Raw genomic sequence first — 12,933 nt, 5'->3', positions numbered from 1 at the left:
GATAACTGACTGTGGAAGTGGACAGTTGAGGCTGGCAGCTGGAGGTAGAGGAACACATTTGTTTAGGATCAAGAAGGACCCTGATTGTGAGGGGAGTGATTTGAGTGTCCTTCCATAAGGGAAATAGCTCCTAAGTAAAGGGTGTGATCCCTACCCAGTCTTAAGAGAAATAGTGAAGGGGTGATCCCTAAGAAGTTCTAAAGGAAACAGCTCCTAAGTTTTAAGGAAGAAAACTGGGGGAAATTGTGTGTTTGTTCCTAACTTCCCCAACTTAAGAACTATTATTTCAAGAAGCTTATACTTATTCAACTAAACAGTGATTGCCAAATGAACTCTGTCTCAGTCCATATCAAAAGTATCAACACAGACAGGAGCCTGGGATGCTGGTTAATAATAATACAAATTCATTAGCACAAAAGATGAAACACTGCCATTATAGAAGCTTTTATTTCTTTATTTATAGTTTGCCTTCTGCCACTGAAATGCAAGGAGGGTTATAAAATATTTTAAAAATGCAATATGAACAATATAAGACGTATAACAAACAATGCAATAAATTACAATTACAAAATCAGAAAGCAATGCAATAAAAACAGAAGACGTGACATATCATAAACAATGCAAAAACTAGATTACATAAATTAGAAAACAATGCAGATAGAACAAGATAATGCATACAGTAAACAGTGCCATAATCTGCAGCTCTTGTTATTTTACAAAAATGCTTTCACAAATAATTCTGTTTTGCATATTCTGTTGAATGATAGAAGCATGGGAGACTTCCTGACTTGCTCAAGTAGGCCATTCCACAAAGTTGGAGCTACAACAGAGGATGCTTGGGTTTGGGCAGTTGCTTATCTTACTCATTTTACAGGGTGGAACCTTCAGAAGACTGCTCAGATGAGTGTGATTTGTAAAAAAAAAAAAAGATACAGAGAGTTGGGTGTTGTCTGCAAATTGCTCACCACCTATTCTAAAACCATTAATGATTTCTCCTAATGGCTTCATATAGAGATTAAAAATAGCACAGGAGATGAGACAGCCTTGTGGTACCCCACAAGGTCCCACCCTGATAAAAACTGGTCTTCAGCTGTACTCTGAGTCCTATCAATAAAGAGACATTTTAACAAATCCAAAGCACATCTCCTGATGTAGGTACTTCTGCCTCCCAACAGCTCGATAAGGTAGCATGGTCCAATAAAATCCAATATGAGCAACAAGAATGCACAGTCCTTGTCTGCATTCAGAGATCTTTAACGAAAGCCACGAGCACCATATCTATCCCATAGCCTGGCCTGAAGCCAGACTGAAAGTGGTCTAGAGCCGATGAGTCACGAAGGAAGACAGGAACTGACCTGCAACCACTCTGTCAATCACCTTGCCTAGAAAAGGAAAATTAGAGACTTCTTAGACAGATAAAGACCAGAGATTATTTGGGTTGGATCAGGTCTTTTAGAGCATGCAGGGACCTACTGGAGGAAAGCTAACATGGGGAAGTAATTGTGTATCTATAGGATCTAACTCATAGTCTGTTATTTCTCTGTCCTGCATTGAGCCTCCTTCCGCTAAAATAGGTTTGATGACAAGAGCTTTGATCAGAGCTCTCAGACAGATGATCCAGCAGCATAGCAAAATGGGGAGTGTGCTGCAGATTTGCACCACTTGATCATGTGTTGTGTTTAGCGCTTACTCCATTTACATACACTTTATTGGAAGCAACCCATGACAAGTTCTTTCCATCTTAGTTATTTTGAACTCGAAAAGGAGTGAGCTCCCTTCTGTTTAGCTTGCAAGTATTTTGTGATGTCTTTTTTCAGTGAGCTTGTTATTTTGCAATGTTCTTAGGCAAAGAAGTAACCAGCCACCACAGTCTTCAGGCTCTTCGGCTTTCACCCTCTGCTGTTCCCTGCTGGTGTGCATAGTTGTTAAGAATGACTGCTTGGCTAATGTGGGCTATATCTCTGCACAAAGATCTTGCTGTACTGTATACAACCCCCCTCTTTCCTGAAGATTTTCAAATATTCAGGGGCATCTCCAGTGAGAAAGGCCTTTTATACATGGCCTTTTCCTTCGCCGTCACCCCTCCGACGACTTCGGGTCTTTGTTTTGATTATGCATGCAGTTTCCAACCGTCAAATGTCGTTGCACTCTCCCCACTTGTTTCCATGCATTTTGCCCGTGTTTTCAGGGACCTGTTTTATCATAAATTTGAAAATGTGGGCAAAACGTGCGGAAACGCAGGGGGAGAGCGAGGCGACCTCTGACAGTCGGAAATGGCATGCATAATCAAAACAAAGAGCCGAAGTCATTGGAGGGGTGACTATGAGGGAAACAGCCATGCATGAAAGGCCAAAGACATACATTAAGTGGACATGTGGAAGCCCTCACATAAACCTGAATTGCCACCGTATTATGAAATTTAAAAATGTAACTAATAATCTAAAACTGATTATGGGGAACTTTCAATATTCTAATATACTATTTTCTCTTTTTTTTACAGGATGTATGTGAAGATATCTCCGATCACGTTGAGCAAATACATGCTCTGCTAGAGACAGAGTTTTCCCTGAAGCTTCTATCTTACTCAGTCAATGTGATTGTTGACATCCATACAGTGCAGCTTCTTTGGCATCAGCTCCGAGTTTCTGTTCTGGTTCTGAGAGAGAGAATTCTGCAGGGATTGCAGGATGCCAATGGGAATTATACCCGGCAGACTGATATTCTACAAGCCTTTTCAGAGGAAACAAAGGAGGTATGGCCGGTCAATGTAAGAGCTTACTTTTCATATTTGGATTCTAGTTAAGTTTGCTCATTTGCATCCTTTTAATGGCATCCAGTTATTTTGCTACTAGCAATTAATTAATTTACGGTCAATTAATTAATTAATTTTCTATGCAGCCTCTTTGGAGTCCTGCTTGAGGCAGCTTACAATTAAAAACCACAGTGTAAAAAACAAGCCACTAAAAACAAACCATTAAACAAAAACAGCAAACAACAACAACAACAACAACAAACCACAAAACAGAACATACCATTGAAAAGCTTAAAAGATAAAACTCCTAATTTTAAGCCTGGGTTAAATTATGTGTTTTAGTCTGGTGCCTAAAGAGAAATAAAGTAGGCATAAGGTGAGCCTTAAGGGGATGGGCATTCCAAAGGTGAGGTGCCACCAAGCCCTGTGTCTAGTCACCACCTGCCTCACCTCTGAAGGTGGGGGCACAGAGAACAGGGCTTGAGAGGCAGATCTTAACTGGCAGGTTATCTTGGATATAATCAGAGAATGGATCACTATGGCCACCGTGGTGTAGTGGCTCAGAGTGGCGAACTCTAATCTGGTGAACCGGGTTTGTTTCCCCACTCGACACATCAAGCCTGCTTGGTGACCTTGGGCTAGTTATAGTTCTCTCTGAACTCTCTCAGCCCCATCTACCTCACAAGGTGTCTGTTGTGGGGAGAGGAAGGTAAGGCAATTGTAAGCTGCTTTGAGATTCCTTTCAATAGAGAAAAGCAGGGTATAAGAACCAACTCCTTTTCTTCTTCTTCCTCATTCATTTATTCATTCATTCACACTTCTATTCCACCCTACCCCTGCATAGTTTCAGTTATTGTTTCATTTTATTGGCCCTCATCCATCCTACTACCATCTCCAGGCAGCTATTCAGGACTTCCACAGACTCATCTGGCTTAGCTGTTAAAAAGATATAGAACTGAGTTTCATTTGCATATCGGTGTCACCTCACTCTATATTCCAGCCTCCCTTAAACTTTTTCAGGCGAAAACCCTAGCACAAATGTTATATGGAACACAACCTGACTCTCTACCCTCATGTCTTATTCCCATGGAACGAGTGCAATCCAAGTTTCTTATAGCTGCCCTGCAATTGTCAAGATGTGTATCACATGCTATGATCCGTTTAGAAACTGGCATGATGGAGGTGGAGGCCAGGGTTGTCTTGTCCTCGATTTACCTATGGCTGAAAATTAATTTCAACCCCAAGGGTCTTCTTCCACTGATCCTTTGTGATACCTTTAGGTCTAAGTGGATAATAGCCATTGAAGACAAACTAAATAACCTGGGTTTTACCCCCTAGCACTACTTCAGTTAGGGTAGGATCAAGCTAAATCAACTATAAATCAAAGAGTTAAAGATATTGAGCGACAAGTAGATGTAGCAAGAGTGCCCCTATTTATTGCTCCCCCCCCCGCTCCAAATTTATCCTTGCACCGGCAGCCTATCTCTGTTACTTAGAAATAAACAAATATAGAAGGGCTTTTACCTTGGCTAGGTGCACAGACTTACCCTCTGCTATGTTAGAGGTGAAATTCAAGAAGATACCCAGGGCAGAGAGACTATGCCCCTGTAAATCCTGGGATTTAGAAACCACTGGACATGTTCTCCTGAACTGTAACTATTGCACTATACCCCGTTCTAAGTTTATTGAGCCCCTCATACTGAGAATGGGACCCATCAGGGAAAGAGAAAAGATAGAAAAGCTCCTACAAGGAGATAATCCCTCAATCACCTCTCAGGTAGCAAAATTTTGTACGGCTGCAATGACAATTCGTTGCCACAGAGTAGTCTCTTAGTCCAAATGGCAGATGTAACTCGGATGTTATTTATTTTATTTATTTTTTAAGTGACTTAAGACTCGGACTGTAAACCTTTGTCGGTAAGACCATTTTTTCCATGTATTTTGTTTTATCTGGCCAAGGGCCGCAAATAAACTATCTACATCTCGGTGTCACCTCACTTCAGATGGCCAGATGATTTCTTCCATCGGTGTCATGTAGATGTTAAATATAATGGGGGATAAGACTGAATTGTGTATGATCCCATAGCATAAATGCCATGAGGCTGAGCAGCAGTCCCCCAGCACCACCTTCTGGAATTGGTTGGTCAAGTAAGAGCGAAACCACCAAACCTTGGTGCCCCTACTCCCTGAAAGCTGCTAAGGGGTCCAGGAGAATTAAGAGGGACTTAATCTCCCTGTCACTTTCCCAGCAAAGGTCAGCATGACCATGACATTTCCATCCCAATCCCAGGTTTTAATCCAGCATGAAATGGGTCTAGATAATTCATCTCCTCCAAGACCGCCTGACGCTGTGTAGAGCTACCACCTACTCAAGCACCTTGCTCAAAAATGGAATATTAACCACTGGGTGGTAATATAGGTCATTTGAGTCCAAAAATGCCTTCTTCAGGAGGGGTCTCACAACCACCTCTTTCAAAGCAGAGGCATGATTCAATTCAAAGCCTGGTATGGTACAATTAACCATGAGGGGCAAGGGTAGACGTGGTAGGCCACGCACTTTGAAACAAGTTGTCCACTTCATCAGGCCTCACGAACTGAAAGTCATCCATACAACTAAGACAAGATTGTGTTCCAAAAACATCCGGAGATTGTGCTCACAAACATCCTGAGATTGAACCATTACAACTGTGGTGTCTAAGTTGTGGTTGATGCAAACAAATTTATCTGCAAAATACACTGCAAAGAAATCACAGCATACTTATATATGTTCTGGTTCAATATCCTCTGGGGCTTGAAATAAAAGCCCCTTTACAATCTAGAATAGCTCTATTGTGCACATGCAATGGCAGCAGAAAAATGAGCTCACTTTGCTGCTATCACTACTACAGAGTAAGCACGATAATGTGCTCTCACCTGTGTTTGGTCGCATTTGCTTCATGTTTTTCTCACCTTGTGTTCTAACTATCTGCCCAACAATTTCATCATCTGAGGCAAACCAAGGAGCATTCCAGACTCCATGGAAGGAGAGAGGGTGCTCAGGCAATTATATCCACAGTCTGAGTCATCTCTGTATTACATAAGTCAACCAGGGCAGAATAGGAGTGTCAACCCTGCTGACCAGAAAATCCCCAGGAGACATTAGGAACTGCTCAGAATCCACCAACCTCCTGGAGCAGACCATCCTAATTGTTCTCCTACACTTGTGGAGTTTCCAAATGTCTAAATCTCACCAGTTGATGATTGGTCCATGACAAGTGCAGAGTGGAAAATTCCCCAATTACCAAAACATGTATTCTATCCCCAGAGAAAACTAAATCAAGTGTATGACCTACTGTATGCATAAGTACCAGAATGTTCTGGGACAGTCCCCATAGCTGTTATGGTAGCCTAACGGCTGCTAAAATGCTTTGTTTAGAAACTTTAGACAAATCAAGCTAACTCCTGTCAGTCAATTTCAGAGTTATGTAGTAAGTTTTCTACTGGCACTGCAATAATCTGAGCCAGTTTAAGTAAAATGGGGATCTGTTAGGAAGGTTAGTCCCTTCTCTCACATTTGATTATGAGATGGGATGGCACCAACGCATGTCAAATGTAACATATATTTTGGCCCTAAACTGTAAACTTTGGATTATTTACATTTTTATGCTCAGCATTGAGAGTGAATGCATTGATCATGTTGTCTTTAATAAAAAGTGGTTAACATCACTGTTAACATCAGGGTTAAAAGCAACTTTTACATTTACTCCTAATATTTACCATGTGATTGCATGATTACATGAAGAATTTTCCTGCACATCTAACCATGTGCTATAAATCCAGTTTAAAATAAATGTAATCTATTGCAAGCACCACAGTCTTGCATTCCAGTCCTTAGAGTCAGGTGTAACCCATTGCCACATATACAATACCACAACTATTGGCACAATGCAAAGAGTATCTCAGCTGAAAAGCAGCTCAGGAGCACTATTTGTAACATTTTGTTTCAAGGCCATTTTAAATATGATGGCTGCAGACAGGAAGCTGCCCCAAAGTGTGTAGCAAGCACTCCACTTAGTAGGAACCACATTTAAAATTTCATCTTGCCGGGTAAGCAGAATCTACATGCTAATGTAGCATTTGTGTGCACTGTACAGCACTTGTGGTCCCATGGGCAAATCAGCCCTGTCAGAAAGGAAGTCAATAAATACACAGACCATGATTTACTGGGTTAACAAAGGACATGGCTTTATTGATTACAACAGATGGCGCATTGGCAAGGCATAGGATCCACAATATCGGCTGACCACCCTGTCACCCGATAGACCAATAGATCAATAGATTGATAAACCAATTCCAACCCACCTGTTGGGGTAGCAACCAAAGTGGCCAGCTCCCAAGCTGGGCATCAATGTTGTACTAAGGCCCCTTAAGGGGGTCCCTAAACGGGGGAAGGCAGGCACACAGGCACATCTCCCCCAATTGGATCTGTCCCAATGCCAAAAATCGCCTAAGCTGTGACGAAAGGAAAGCAAGAACAAACCATGAGCAGAGAGTGAGTGGGATTCGCTGTCACCAGGCACGAACAGGCTGGCAGGGAGGGTACACCTGCTTTAAATAGGCGACGGGGCAGAGTGACACAGGGGCGCTTGCGTCATCAGCCCCCGACACCAGCACATAATTTCACCCGCCCCAAACGCAGTGATAGGCTGCGAAGCTGAAAGGGGCAGGCAAGGAATGCCCGCCATGCAAAGGGGGTGAGGAGGAAACACTCACCCCCGTGGAGCTCCCCTTTTCTCCAGAGCCTCCCCAGTTGCCACAACGGGCACCCATGGTGAGTCATGGGCCCATCCATTGCATGGAAATACTGCATACATGTACGTGGGGCAAGGTAAAAGCTTTTAAACTATTATTCTCAGCACCTGGCATACTGAAGTGTGTGCTTCTTGTTGACCTCCTTCTAACCACCTTCACGTTTAAACCACCCTCACAGAAGGGACCCTGTACATGCTGAAGTGTGCAGAAAATGGAAGGCAGTATCCCAACGGTGCTATGAAAAACTCTCTAATAAGAACAATCCAGGTATCACCTTTCATGAGCTTCATCAGGGAATTCTAAAAACTGTTGCTAAGAAGTATGTTTTCCTTCTCTCCTCCAAACTTAAATTGAATGTCTTACAGAAGGGATAGAACTGGGGGCGAATCAAGGCTGCACTTGCCTAAGGATATAACAAGAGCTTTGGATTTCCCTCTGCATGGAGCAGAACCAAAAGGATGCTGTGGTTTGACAGGATGAAGTCCTTACAGACAACATCAAAGATATGTCTTGTTCAGATTTCTGAATCTGAATTTTAAATCCAGTCTCCAGGCAGAAAGATGATGAGTCAGGCTCTGCTTTAGATCTGCCACTTCATATACTTATGACAGTCAAGAGCCTGGCTCTCTTGGCACATGGAAGGTTCATGCACAAGTTTTTAAACTCCAAGTTGCTTTCTGAAACTTTCAGTGTCAGATTAGTCAAGACACCGGTCTACGATCAAGAAAAAGAAGAGGAGTTGATTTTTATACCCCACTTTTCTCTACCCTAAGGAGTCTCAAAGCGGCTTACACTCACAATCCCTTTCTCTCCCCACAACAGGCACCTTGTGAGGTAGGTGGGGCTGAGAGAGTTCTGTGAGAACTGTGACTGGACCAAGATCACCCAGCAGGCTTCATGTGGAGGAGCAGGGAATCAACGTTAGAGTCTATGGCTCGTAACATCTACACCACGCTGGATCAGATACACCTTGCATTTTTATAAAGTTAATATTATTTATTTAGAAGATATATATGCAGCCTCTCCAGAGATCTGCTTAAGGTGGCTAAAATAAGGCAACAAAACCAATCAAGCCATTAAAAACAAGCCAGGGCATTAAGATGCACAAAACATTGAACAGCCTAAAACGATAGTCGTAAAACAGCCCTCATCCTAGAAGTAGACCATAAAACAGCTAAAAAGATGGAATCCCTCAGTTCCATACAAGCTGCCCCCAGCCCTAGTTAGGAATGAGACCATGTGAAGGGAAGGGGTTATATAATAAGACTGTAGGCCAACTGCACTCTTCCTAGCAGTACATAAGTTCCATCCTATTGGGGGGGGGGGAGTGAAATCAGCCATAGATCATGTTTTGTTCTTTTTCTGAGCATCTCCATTACTTGTAATGATTAGGCACATGTTATTCCCAATGCCCTGTAAAATAGTACTTCCATGTTTATATCAGTGTACCCCTGAATACAAGCTGTTGGCCATGGAGCACAACTGGACATTAGACTAGATGGACTTTTCATCTGATCCAGTAGTACTACAAGTAAGGAACAAGGAGGAATGCTTAATGCATGTGGTGCTTATTAACATACATCTAAAAAACTTTTAAAACAGGAAGTAATACAGAGAATTCTGATTACTTGTAATTTTAAAAAATGTATATGGCTATTTACCTAGTAGTATTTTTTCACCCATAAGAAGAACTGATTGGTTATAATGCTAATTGTATTCATTACTTTTCCTAATAATTGAAAGACCTTAAAGTACATTTTCATTTTATGTATGTTGTATATATTGAGATCCCTGATAAGATCCTTCTTTGCTTAAAGGTAATGGTAGTACCCTGTGCAACACCAGGTAATTACTGACCCATGGGGTGATGTCACTTCCCAATTTTTACTAGGCAGACTATGTTTACAGGGTGGTTTGCCCTTGCCTTCCCCAGTCATCTAAACTTTACCCCCAGCAAGCTGGGTACTCATTTTACCAACCTCGGAAGGATGGAAGGCTGTGTCAACCTTGAACTGCCTGCCTGAAACCGACTTCTGTCGGGATCGAACTCAGGTTGTGAGCAGAGCTTTAAATGCAGTACTGCAGCTTACCACTCTGTGTCATGGGGGTCATCCTTGTTTGCTTAAGTAGCACCTTTGTAATACACTATTATAACATACAAGCAGGGAACCTGCAAGGACTTGCAGGGGACACTTCATTTTCTTTTGTATCCCATTCCGTACAATACATCCTGTTTTGCTCCTCCAGGTAACCCCCATATCCTCTACCCTTTCGCTGGTCCCTTCCATCCTTTCCACTCTTTAACAGAGTGTTATTTTATCTGCTGTTCAATATTTAGTTTTATTTACTATTTATTAATTTTGATTTACTTCATTTATATCCCACCTTTCTTCCCAATAGGGACCCAAAGCAGCTCACATGATTATAGGAACAAACATTAATAGAAAGAACTCAAATTATTCACGATAGGCACAGCAGAATGTTGCACAGCTTCAAGTAGAAATCAATTTATGGATGTTTGGGCCTCTTGTTGGGCTGGGTTTTAATCCTAGTATTTTATTCTCAAATATTTCCTTACAGCTTATCCATTTTCACTGGAGTGTACAAACTAGTGTAGCAGTGTTATTTTCTATCATGTTATTCTCTACAGAAGAAAACTATTCCTTATTTTCCATTTGTTATATTTACAATGGTGAATTGAAAAATGCATCTGCCTGTCTCCCAACTGATACAAATGATATGTATTCTTACCAAAGCCTGTCCCATTTCTGTTTTGTCATAGGACCGTCTTGACTCTTTAACTGAAGTGGATGATTCGGGACAGCTAACTATCAAATGTTCTCAAAATTACTTGTCACTGGATTGTGGAATTACGGCATTTGAACTGTCTGATTACAGCCCTGGTGAGGAGTTGCTCGGTGCTCTTGGTGATATGACTTCCAGTCAGGCTAAAGCAAAATCATTTGAATCCTGGAACTGCAGTGAAATGGAAGAAGACTTTCCAGAGCTGATCAGGAGTGTAGGATTACTGACGGTAGCAACCGATTCAGCTGCTTCCAAATATAATAAAGGCATTAATGCAACAGAAGTCCATTTGCCATTGTCAAAAGACCAGGAAGAGGAAGCATCATCCTCTGTATCCACTGACTTTTCACTCTGTCATATTTCAGGGAACTTGCTTCTTTGTAAAGCATCTTGCACTGAAGATTCTGTCACATCAGCTGAAAGTAAGACCGTTTCTGACTTGGTCAAACAGGAATCTAGTCCAGTACCATCCAATGGTGCAAAAAGCAAGCAACACCCTCACTGTGAAAACCCAACTCCAAAGAGATCAATAAGAGACTGCTTTGACTACAACGAAGATTCTCCCACCCAACCCACCTTGCCCAAAAGAGGTTTGTTTCTAAAAGAAGACATATTTAAAACAGACATGGTTGTGAATGATATAAAAAATCAAATCTCTCTGATGTTTAAGACAGAAATAAGTAGGAGTACGCCCTCATTGTTAGATCCGCCAGACAGGTCCAAGCTCTGTTTGGCATTACAAACAGCATACACTAACTGTCCCTCGGCTATCAGTCAGTCCTGTGACTGTTTGCACAACATAGGTGATCAGAATCTTCAGTACGCAATAAAAAACCACTTCAAGGAAAGTGCACTTGGTCTAGGTAAGCCTAGTAACTACACTAGAAGGGAGAAACTGAGGAGCAAGAAGACACATGACATTCCTGAGGAGGTGGCCTCATGCAGGATATCTAGACTTGTATCAAATGCAGCATCGACAAAGCAGGTGAAAAAAAGAATAGCTCCTTCTTTGCAAAATGGAATTCCTTTTCGTTGCTTACAGTCCATGGAAGGAACAGAAAGTGATTCAACTTCCACTTCTTCTGACCCGTGTAAACAGCAAGAACTGAATGGCCAGTACTGCAGCTACCAGTCTACTTCATCAGCTCACAGTCAAGTAGGTGGGTCTTCAGCTGACTCAGAGTCTGTGGTGTCCTCATCCCCAGTTCTTCCAAGAAATAAGGGCAAAAAGGCTGACTTGGCTTCACCAAATTCTGTTGATACTGACAGTAAAGTTGCTGAGGCCTGGTATGGTTCTGATGAGTACTTAGCACTTCCATCGCACCTCAGGCAGACTGAAGTGCTTGCTCTGAAGTTAGAAAATTTGACAAAGCTGCTTCCACAGAAACCTCAAGGAGAGACCATTCAAAACATTGATGACTGGGAACTCTCAGAAATGAACTCTGATTCTGAGCTTTATCCAACCTACCAAATTAAAAAGAAGCACAAACAATTAGGGAGAGTTTCACCAAGTTCTTCAAGTGACATCGTATCTTCAGTAGGTGACAGCATTGAGTCTGGTCCTCTTAGTGACATACTTTCAGATGAAGAGCTTTGTACATCCTCACCTAGCATTAAAAAATACACAGAAGATAGGACACAAACACCCTCAGTAACACAGCCTTCAGATAAGAATGAAATACCAACCTCAAATAAATCAGCTTTAATTCAGCAGCTAATGCAAGATATACAACACCAGGATAATTATGAAATTATATGGGAAAAAATGGAGGTAAGGAAGAAATAAGTTTTTATAGTTTATCGCTTATAAAGGCATAGGCTGATTTTTTTATAGCGGGATGTAAAACTATTTCAATAAGCAGTTTTTAATTCATACAAAATCAGGAACAATCTTCAATCGTTTTAAAATCTGTGTGGTTAGTATGCTCAGGGTTTATTTACACATACATTTTAAAGAAGCCCTGCAACTCACAATTTTCCAAAGCTATGTACTCTTGCTTGGAACTATGTGGGGATGTGTCACTTTCCAAAACATAACATGTCGATGACTCTTCAACACATGTCTTTTGTCTATGGCAACTGTTTCCACCTGCTTCCTTCGATACTTTCCTCCTCCCAGTTCTATGACCTGGACAGAGAAGAGGCAATCAGAATGGGAGAGAAGTGGAGATCAGGAATTCCGTTGGTTCTCTGGATCACACTTTCAGTTTGGATTAGAATATAGGCTAGTAGATAAATATGGCCCTTGAAGATAATAGCCTGAACTTTAAACAGGCATGATTTATTTACTTTGTTTATACCCTGCCTTTCTCCTCTGTTGGGATTCAGAGGGTCTCACATCATTCTGCTCTCCTTCATTTTATCCTTACAACAATTCTCTGAGGGAGGTTAGGCTGAGAGTGTGGAGCTAGATGTCATATGCCCATAGGGTTGCCAACCTCCAGATACTAGCTGGCGATCTGCTATTAAAACTGATCTCCAGCTGATAGAGACAATTGGACTCTGTGACATTGAAGTCCCTCCCCTCCCCAAACCCTGCCCTCCTCAGACTCTGCCCCCAAAACCTCCCATGAGTGGCAAAGAGG

General features: G+C 41.8%; 1 protein-coding gene across 2 annotated transcripts in view; it reads left to right on the top strand.

Annotated features, from left to right (window-relative positions):
- AKAP6 (A-kinase anchoring protein 6) overlaps window positions 1–12,933 on the top strand; it is a 296,164-nt gene that overhangs the window by 87,937 nt on the left and 195,294 nt on the right. Inside the window, exons 3-4 of one of the 2 annotated variants that reach the window (XM_056850738.1) lie at window positions 2,501–2,752; window positions 10,326–12,119. In XM_056850738.1, coding sequence (XP_056706716.1) covers window positions 2,501–2,752; window positions 10,326–12,119 — 2,046 coding nt within the window. Of the gene's footprint in view, window positions 1–2,500; window positions 2,768–10,325; window positions 12,120–12,933 lie in introns of both variants that reach the window. The other variant, XM_056850737.1, reaches the window with a different exon arrangement.

Source organism: Euleptes europaea, chromosome 6 (genome assembly GCF_029931775.1).
Source record: "Euleptes europaea isolate rEulEur1 chromosome 6, rEulEur1.hap1, whole genome shotgun sequence".
Taxonomy (NCBI): Eukaryota; Metazoa; Chordata; class Lepidosauria; order Squamata; family Sphaerodactylidae; genus Euleptes; species Euleptes europaea.
Note: the sequence above shows the minus strand (reverse complement) of the source record. Positions and strands in the feature narration are given on the sequence as shown.